Genomic DNA, 9520 nt, shown 5'->3' on the forward strand with positions numbered 1-9520 from the left:
GTGTCCTGGGCCCCGGGTTCCTGGCTGAAGCTCTTTCGCTTCCTACTCCGCTTCCCTACTTCCTGCCCAGGTGGCTCCACTTTCGGCACGCCGTATTCGTCTCGGGCAGCGCGCCTACCAGGGCTTTCGTGGGAGAGTACGTTCCCCGTTGACGTCACCGATGTTTAGCGCGGTGGTGTATATGCCAGCTGGAGGTCCTAACCTTCTTATGACAGATAGCCCAGTCTGTTTGAAGCTTTAGGGGAACAAAGCTACTTGGGATCAGCTTCAATATACTTAGCAGTGCATCATCTTCCTCCCGGATCATCTATAGTTTGAGAATATGAAAACCTGTCTAAGGAGACGGGAGCATTTTGTGCGAGAAGATTATTAAGAGGATATCCTGGTGCGAGGGATATCCTTAAAGGGGGTGATGTACCATCTCAACCAGACCACAATTTCATGGGTGTGCACCGTTTCCTGTAACACTGCATCATTATCATGTAGAAGAATACACTGTAGGTTCATTTTCCTCAGCACTGCCCACATCCTCCTCCAGATAGACTCATCTGCATACCGTAGCGCGCTGGCAAGATGAAAACAAAGAAGATAGGTGTGGGACAATGTGAAAGGTAAAAGGTTTAAAGGAACAGTGCAACCCCATTGTCTCCTGTGGCCAAGAGACATTTTCTAGCAAAAAGTCAATAAAAAAAAGAAAGGAAACGGGTTAAATCATCAAGAAGAGCGCAGTGCGTTTCCCAAGACTAACCTTTGACCCTGACTAACCATTCCAATCGAATGGAATGTTAATGCAGACAGTGACTTTAACTTGACAAGCCTGTCCTTAAAACTTCAAAGACTATGCTGACATTTTGCTTCGCTAACAAGCTATTTCAAGTATGATCTTGTGTAAAAAGATACTTTCGGCAGACAAACCTCCACCATCAATTCTGAAAATATTTTTGATGCTGACAGAACTTCTTATTCAAGTTGTCAGAGGTGCTTGAGTAATCTCCAGCAGATGTTTTTGGTAGTTGTTGATGCTGTAACATGATGCTATCATCTCTGAATCTCCAGCTATATCCAAAACAAATTCAAAAACACAGCAGGTAGGCCAAGCCCACTCTCAGCCTATGACCCATTTTTGCCATTACAATGACAATCAGCAAAAGCAGTCAAACGTTGCAGGGAAAATGGTCGCATGAAAATACTAGGATGTGAGCTCCATGTCAACAGAATGCTATACTGTGAAGCAGGAAAAAAAACAGCCCAGCTAAGAGAGGAACTTGGACAAAACTAGGATTTCACAACATTGTAGTCCTCTCCAGTCTCCATGGCTGCCCATGCATCAATGTTAATGATGGATCATGAGTTATCATGATGTGTTAATACCAACTGAAAGTTCATCTTTGTGGTTTTACAATAGCTATTTGTGTAACTGCTTAGTGAAAACAACCATGGCTCTGTGACTTTTTTCAGCATCGCTTTGCTTCTTGGCAAAAGCACAGTGCTTTCTATCTGGCTCATTCGGAGGCAATTTACTTTAGGTAGCAGCCAAAAGGCACAGTTGTCAAGCTAGCAATAAAAATCTAACTTACTTCGGCTCTCTCTACAAATCATTTCACGTGAGCTCAATGCTACTCTTGGAAAAGAGAAGGATATGCTCTTTGATGCTTCGCTAACATCATATTCCCTGCCCCTGGTTGCTCAAGCATATCATTGTGGAGATGCATAAGACAGGACAGGATACATACTCTCAAATCATCGTCAAGGGTGTTAATAGTTCAGCTCATAAAAGTAAAACTGTCTTTAATGTGTCTCCAAGGCATCATCATATCCGTGTGCTAACAGTCCAGCATTCTGTGGATACAGCACAAACACAAGACTCACATTTTCCCATCTCACCGCATGAACACACATCACACAGGCCACCGCCTCTCAAATCCAGTCTGGATAGAAGCTGGAAGATACATTCCCATTTTTAGACATTTAGCAGAAGATTTTATCCAAAACGACTCACAATTATGAGCTAGTGTTGGGGTTAAAGTGCCTTGTTCAAGGGCACAACAGTAAGCAACAATTCATGGGAAATCACTTGTTAAGACTGGCCCGGCACCGGTCTCGAACCAGCAACTTTTCAAATGGTCGGACGCTCTAAGCACTGGGCTACCTGCTGTTCCTCAAGGAGCAAGTCCAGGCGTGTAGAGAGCTCTACTGACGGCAAAAACACATCCACAGTGGCTCTAGAGTTTCTCATTGTCACTTGATTAATGGCGGCCTGATCTCCTCAGAGCAGAGTTGGAAGAGGAGCGGAGGATACAGGAGGATAAGAAATCAACCGTCCTTCTAGAAGAACATCAGTCATGTGCTGCTGATCAGCCTGGGAGGACAGGCAGAGTTCAGTCCAGTCGTGACAAGAGACGCTCAGCTGACGAGTACTCTCATTTGCCTCTAATTAAAAACGGGTCTGTGCAGCAAAAGTCAAGAAGGATTAATTACCCTAATTAGTTATCAAGCAGGGGTTTAAAAGGACAGCCTCCAGCCTTTTGATGGGAAAAGGCGGGGGCTTTGAATAAAAGAACGCGAGCCAAATCTGCTAACGCTGAGCATGTGCTAGAATAGACAGGCCTTCAGTCAGGAAATGAACAGCCTCACCTCCGGGTCATAGGCAATTAACACAATGTGTGGAATAATGAATTAGTGAGCTAGAGGAAGAGCTTTTCCCTGGGCGAAGTCCTCCTCTACAGTAACCTCTGTCTCCATCAGGAACTTTCATGACTCAAACTCAAACTCCGGACGACAAGAGCCATATAGGCAAAGCAGGATTGGGGGTGAAGCAGGATTTGGCTAACAATGACCACGAACGCGGGCTGCTGCTGCTTGCAGAAATAAGGGTATGCTTAGGCGAAGACGCATGTTCCTCTGGTCAGCTACTGCTACCGGTGTGAGACAGACAGTGTGTGTATGGAGGGGTGGGGACAGGGGTGTGTGTGTGTGGAGTGGGGGAGGGTGGGGGTGGGGGGTCAGATGGTCCAATACGGGGGTGCAGTGGCGCACGGGGGGGGGCGGAGAGTTCAATGCCACACTACAATTAATCAAGTGAATGCAGGGACGACAGGGACTTGGCAGACCGGCCGTCACAGAGTCCCAGCATGCAGCATGTGGCCCCTGATTGTCAGGAGAACCGACAACACAAGCCAGACGGGCCATTATTCAGCCCCGGGTCTTCAAAGGGGAAGTAAAAGGAAAACATACGGAGGACACTTTTTTCTATGTATGTTTTGGTAAAACGTTCAGCGACTGAAGACGCCGGACATGTCACAGCCTCCTCCGACACAAAAACAGACAAAGGGACAAAGCTGAGCGCTCCTTGAAGACAGCTTCCTTGGAACTGAAACAGAAGCTGTCATAATGAGTATCGATCTCTCCTGACCACAGCCAACCCCCCCCCCCCCCCCCAAAAAAAAAGGCTTTCTCATGAGCTCCATCAGTGGGTATAAAGCTTCCAGTAGAAGTGAAGGCCCAAGAGACAAAGAAAGTATTCTCTGGTTTCAAAGATGAACATTTGCAGAAATCATGATGTCCGCCCACGCCAGGCAGGAGGACTATAGCCACCCACCCAACACACCTGAAACTGAGGAGTGTGAGAAAGAAGGAGAGAGACAGAGGGGGAGGGAGAGAGAGAGAGAGAGAGAGAGAGAGAGAGAGAGAGAGAGAGAGTGGGAAGGGAGATAAAGATGAAACAAAAGAGAAACCCAGAGAAGCCTACAAGGACCAGAGATGAGGAGGGGGATCGTTAGGCAACACCTGGAGCACCAGCATGGACACAAACAAACCTCTTTAAAGATGCCTAACAGTTTAAGAGACATTTATATCTTTCAGATTGTACTGTATCAGCACAGAGGATCCCCAGTATGAAGAGGGTGTGTGTGTGTGTGTGTGTGGCCCCTAGTCCCCAGGCTATACAGTAGGAGAGGAGCAGAGCCGAGACGTGGTGAAGCCCAGTCTTGGTGAGGTGATAATTAAAGAGTGAACGCAAAAAGGAAACACATGAACAGGATGTAACTTTGGGGCTTTTCCCCTCCCTCTCTCCTTCCCCCCCCCCCCCCCCCCCCTCTCTCCGCACTCTAACCCTCCTAAACCCTCTAAACTGAGAAGAATGAAAACAACACACATGGTCAAGAGAGGAGTCCCCCAAAAGCCTCTTGCCTGCCTGACCTGTAAGCAAACTGGCAAATCCTTGGTTTGGACGGGAATGGATACGCTAGCGTCTTGAGACGCTCTCTGGCACAAGTGCGGAGGACTTGGTAGATTTGGCTCGTTTTTGAATGATATTCCCTTCAATTGTTCCAGATAAAAAATCTGAGACAAGGAAAAAAGAAGGGATTATAGGAAAATATACGAAACCAATCATGACCAAGCATGGTTAAAATATACGATTCTTACACATCGGTGGAATAGCACCAATATTCCATCTGGCCAATTAGAGGTCAGAGTGGAATGATTAGCATAATGCCTGCCGCAGTTCGTTTCAAAAGACGATGATCAAAAGACGAATCGGGGTGGGCTTCAGACAGACCCCTTGTTATTGTGTGTGTGTGTGTGTGTGTGTGTGTGTGTGTGTGTGTGTGTGTGTGTATGTGAAGGAAGCCAACATCTCCAGCATCACCACAACCATCACCCGACACCAGCTACGATGGACAGGCCACGTCATACGTACGCCAAACAACCGACTTCCAAAATAAATTCTTTATGATCGGCTGAAGGAAGGGCAACGCACCCGGGGGGGGGGGGGAGGGGGGACGACGACGAAGAAGCACTGACATCATCAACACTCACCTGAGAAAGAGAAAGTTCTACCTCAACAACTGTGTTTCAACCATGAAACAAAAAGGCAACAAAAAAGGAAGGATACGCCACCAAAATGGCTCCTCAAACTACCACTACCAGGACAACCACACACATGCCCCCACTGCAACAGAGCCTATGGATCAAGGATCAGCCTACAAAGCCACCTGAAGACCCACGAATGACCAGACCCGCTGACAGGAGGACAATCACACTCGTCTCAAGTGATCGCAGATGACGATGATGGTGTGTGTGTGTGTGTGTGCAGTCAAGCACTCCCCCAGAGGCCTATAATGACCGGCGCCGCCAGCTTGCTTTCAAGAGTGGATGATATTCCACTCGTCTTTCACAGGTCCTCTCTATATCTCCACCTTCCGTATGTTTCGGCGGTCCCCCTGCCCCTGTCGCTCCCCCTGTCCCTCAGCGCGACGTGAGAGTTCACAGACCCGTGATCTAAGCGGGCGTGACAGGGCCAGACAGTCAGCCACCAACCAGTACTTCCCAGTGTCCTCCCAGTCACCCCGTCACAGCGGACCAAACCTGTCACTGACTTCACCTCTCATCTTCATCACAAATGTATCACTCTGTCTTTGTGTGGTGTCGGGCGTCAGAGGGCTCAAGGCTACCAAATGCATTGAATGGATAACAAAAAAACGAATAAAGAGTAACATATAAAAATTATAAATTATGTTGGGCGAATTGATCCTGTAAAGAATGAATGTAGAACCGACACTCTGCTCCAAAAATATCCTTTTATTCCTTGAAAAACTGTGACGTTTCAACCCTGTGTGGGTCTTAGTCAGGTCTGTGACTAATTGATCCTAACATTTTGAAAGGATTTGACCCTTACTGGCTCAAAGAAATAGGCTTGTGTGTTCTGTCTGAGTTCATCATCAAGCTAGCTATTGTAAGTGTAGTCTGGGGCCATTCGCTTTGCATTGTAGATCCAGTCCAAGGCGAGGTTGCATCCGCCGGATACAATTTTGGAGTAGACAGGCTCTAGATGGTCTGGAGCTAATCGTTTTGCATTTTACCACTAAAGATAATAGTCTGAGGCAGTTGCTTTGCATTTTGCCGCTTTAGACGGAAGTCTAAGGCAATCGCTTTGCATTTTATCGATCTATGGCGATAGTCTGGGGCCAATGGCTTTGCATGTTACCAGTCTAAGGCTAGGTTGCATCCGCCAGCTGCAGTTTTGGAGTAGTAGGGCTCGAGAGAGGATCTGAATCTGACAGCGAATGGAAAGCAGGCTCTTGTCCCCCCAGGAGAGCCTGGTGACACAAGGTTAGCCGAGCGTCTTTGAACTTACTTTTTGAAGCTTCCTGTCCCTTAGGCTTCCAAATCAATTAAAATCTTCTGTTGTGTATTTTTTAAACCTCGACTGATGGGAGTTACTGTATGTAATATGCTTGGATCAGCGTTAATATTATGTGACATCTTTTGAGTCTCCCTCTGCGTTTCTCTTACCTGTCCTGGGACTGCTCCTCGTACATCCTCTCTTTGCCCTCTTTGAAGAGGCGGATAGCCCGTTTGGATTTCTTCATGAGGCTGTCAATGTAGATCTTAAAGTACTCGTTCTCACTGAGCTGAGTCAGTCTCTGGTTCTCCTCGTACTTGCACAGTATGAGTCTCAGGTGCTGGTACGTGTCCGGCAATATATCCAGAATGTACGGAGGGCTGTTCTTCAGCTGGAGCCTTGGGTTCTGACACAGACGGACCTGTGGAGCAGGAAACACAATGTGAATACAGTTACCGTAGGTGCTGTTACTGTAAGTGCACCTTTTATCCTGTTCCAACTCAATGTTTATCCTTCGATCTGTGTACAGTAGGCGTAGTGTGTGCAGGCCTACAGTAGATAGGCTATTTCATATCGCAAATAAGGGAATTGGGTCACCAGGCCCAAGTTGTCCTTGATAATTCCCCTCAAGTATGGACATTAAGTATTCCCCTCAAGTACTGTATAGAATTAACTGGAGTCTGGGTTACTACCGGACACTTCAGTGTGTGTGATATATTTGGGTGGGCACTCAGACCTTTTTGTGTTGTTGAGGCTAATTTATAGCAATGTAATTACATTATTAATAGGTTTCTAGTAAAACATTCTGGGTGGGATTTTATGAACAATAGCTGCACCCCCCGTAGAGCCAGCCCTAGCTGGGTCATAGGATTGTCACTTCAAGCACAGTTGGTGAGAATCAACATAGGCACACTTACAACTTTGTCCATAAGTTTCCATGTTTTTTCAACTGTTCGGCGGTCGGCAGCAGCTTGTTTTGGCGGTCCAACAGCATCCTGAATAGCGTCAATAATACCTAAAATCCGACCTTTACGTTGATTTGGTCCGCGTCCACCCGGATTTCTGCCGCTGAGAGCCGTTGCCATTTCTATAACCTGAGATACAAGCAACACATTTGTGAATGTGAACAAATGATGCGCGAGACGTGTCACAGGAATGTTACAACATCTACATTTGGTCATTTAGGCCTTATAGCCTAGCCTGATCGGCTATAACGTCACTTGGAGTAGTTCAGTTGTAAACTCATCATTCGTTAATAAGTTGCCAAAGTAAAAAATATGTTGCTCGAAAAATAAGCATTACGCCCTATTGCTACAGTCCGATAGCAAACGTATGAAGGACAATTTTAGTTTCATTAGTGTTTACGAACCCTTACAAACAAACCATGTAATGAGCCTACTTCAGTGACAAAAGTAGCCTACTGTAGCCTATGTCCTTTATCCACGACACAGTCCGTTCAGATATTTCGAAGAGCACATCGTTTTAGATGGCTTTAGGCTACTAGCGAGTAGTGGCAGCGCCCATGACATTAATTGCAATTTCTATAGGCCTAGCAAACAAAGTCCTGACCTGACTTACTGCGCACAACACCCAACCAGGGAATGTCGATGGAATGGTCCTGTAAGGTTGAGAGCAGTCCACATAAACAGCGAGGTGTCAGGAGGGAAGGAAAGCGACGCGACCGATAGAAAACTATTCACACACAGATTTGTCTGTTCCGTCGTTAACAATCATCGCTCTTTGACTGTGTCAAATCATTTCTCCAAATGATAACTTTGCGCAGCAGTTAGAGGAGTTGGTTTGATCAAGGCTACGGGCTAAAAGCGAGACCTTTCCAGGCTGTGGTCATAAGTGTGGGTTAGCGCAGTGATCACCCGCTCTGCTCTGCTCTGCGCCCAACAGCAGCGGTACTGGGAGGAGGAGCAGAGAGGAATCCAAACGGTCCATTGGATCTACGGTCAGTCTCCAACATTGACAGAGTCATCTCAACACCAATTAGCAACGAGGACTGGGAGTCGCGTGCACTGTATCTTTAATTAGGCTACTACTTTAACCTAGTTTCCCTCAGTAGATGAAGACCAATAATGGATTTTGTAGGGTAGAAATAGGCAGTTGAAGATAAACAAGGGGTGCTGTAAGTTCCAGCGAGTGTTTTTCCTGTGTCAAAACTACAAAGTCAAAGCACCGGAGATTCTTCATGGTAAGAATGTAGAAGAATGTGTAGGCCTAATGCAAATTTGCCACAGATAACCAACATTAAATGAGAAAATATAGCCTTTATACAGCCCAAACATGGGGGACAGAGTCAGACTCAGAAAATGTATGTAGGCTAATAGCAAAGTAAACCCACACGAGGGCAGAGAAGGACAAAGAAAACTAAAACCAGTAGACTAAAACATCTCTCTTCTAAAGTATGCACAAAAAGGCGCAGAAGTGTGCTAGGCCTACAATTCACCAAACAAATTATTTCTAAAAACAAAACAGGACATTTTGTTTAATTTTTAAAACAGCGTAGCCTAATATCAATATTGATAGGCTAACCTAACCATAACCCAAGGCGACAGCGCCTGCTTGTGGGTGTTTTTTTATTTCTTCTATTCAAGTCCAGTTAAGTTCAACTTCAAATAGGATTGTGTGGCATATAGTACAGTAGGCCTATACACTCTACATTATTGAAATACTTACTTAAAGAGCTTTTCTTCAATTAGACAGTAAAAACAGATAAGAAAATAAATCAAACAATAAAACACAAAACGGTAAGAAAAATAGCACATAATACTGTAGGAGTATATAAAAATACAAACATGCCTAAATACTAAATAGAAAATATGAGTGTGGAAACAGGTAAAGCTGTCTTTGAGCCTGGAGGTCTGAGGCCTGCTCCTTCCCCGGGGTGTGTGTGTGTGTGTGTGTGTGTGTGTGTGTGTGTGTGTGGGGGGGGGGGGGGGGGGGGTGCATGGGGACAGGGGTATCTGGAAGGGAGAAAAGTGAGTGCACGCCAAGGTGGCTGTTGAGAGTGAGTGTGCAGTGTGGCTTTTGTCTGGAGCTGACTTCACCATCCTCTGTTGTGCTTCACCATCGTGTGTGGAGCAGTTTACCCAACACACTGTGAGGCAGCAGGCTGCATGCTCAACACAGTGCACCTATACAAGCTCATGACTTAGCCTACAGTCTAGCAGCAAGTCCTCAAAAAAGGCTTTAGTTTTCCAGATAGCCCTACCCGATGTAGTGTTTTTTCATATCCCATGTGTCTCCCATTAATTAAATGGATTGTTAAGTTTTATTTTGGGGCAAAATAGTTTTTTGCATGGTTATTCTTTAGACCTAACCCTCTGAAAAAGAGTCAAATTAGGCCAGTCCAAATAGGGGAAAGGTGACAAAAAAGACCATAACTTG

General features: G+C 45.9%; 1 protein-coding gene across 1 annotated transcript in view; it reads right to left on the reverse strand.

Moving 5' to 3' along the window:
* cblb (Cbl proto-oncogene B, E3 ubiquitin protein ligase) overlaps window positions 1–7833 on the reverse strand; it is a 63089-nt gene extending 55256 nt beyond the window's left edge. Inside the window, exons 1-3 of the mRNA XM_084444968.1 lie at window positions 7703–7833; window positions 7042–7218; window positions 6295–6545 (exon numbers count right to left, since the gene is read on the reverse strand). Of these exons, the coding sequence (XP_084301094.1) occupies window positions 6295–6545; window positions 7042–7209 (419 nt within the window). The 5' untranslated portion in view covers window positions 7210–7218; window positions 7703–7833. The remainder of the gene's footprint in view (window positions 1–6294; window positions 6546–7041; window positions 7219–7702) is intronic.
* Between the last annotated feature and the right edge of the window lie 1687 nt (window positions 7834–9520).

Source organism: Borostomias antarcticus (assembly GCF_949987555.1).
Source record: "Borostomias antarcticus genome assembly, chromosome: 1".
Taxonomy (NCBI): domain Eukaryota; kingdom Metazoa; phylum Chordata; class Actinopteri; order Stomiiformes; family Stomiidae; genus Borostomias; species Borostomias antarcticus.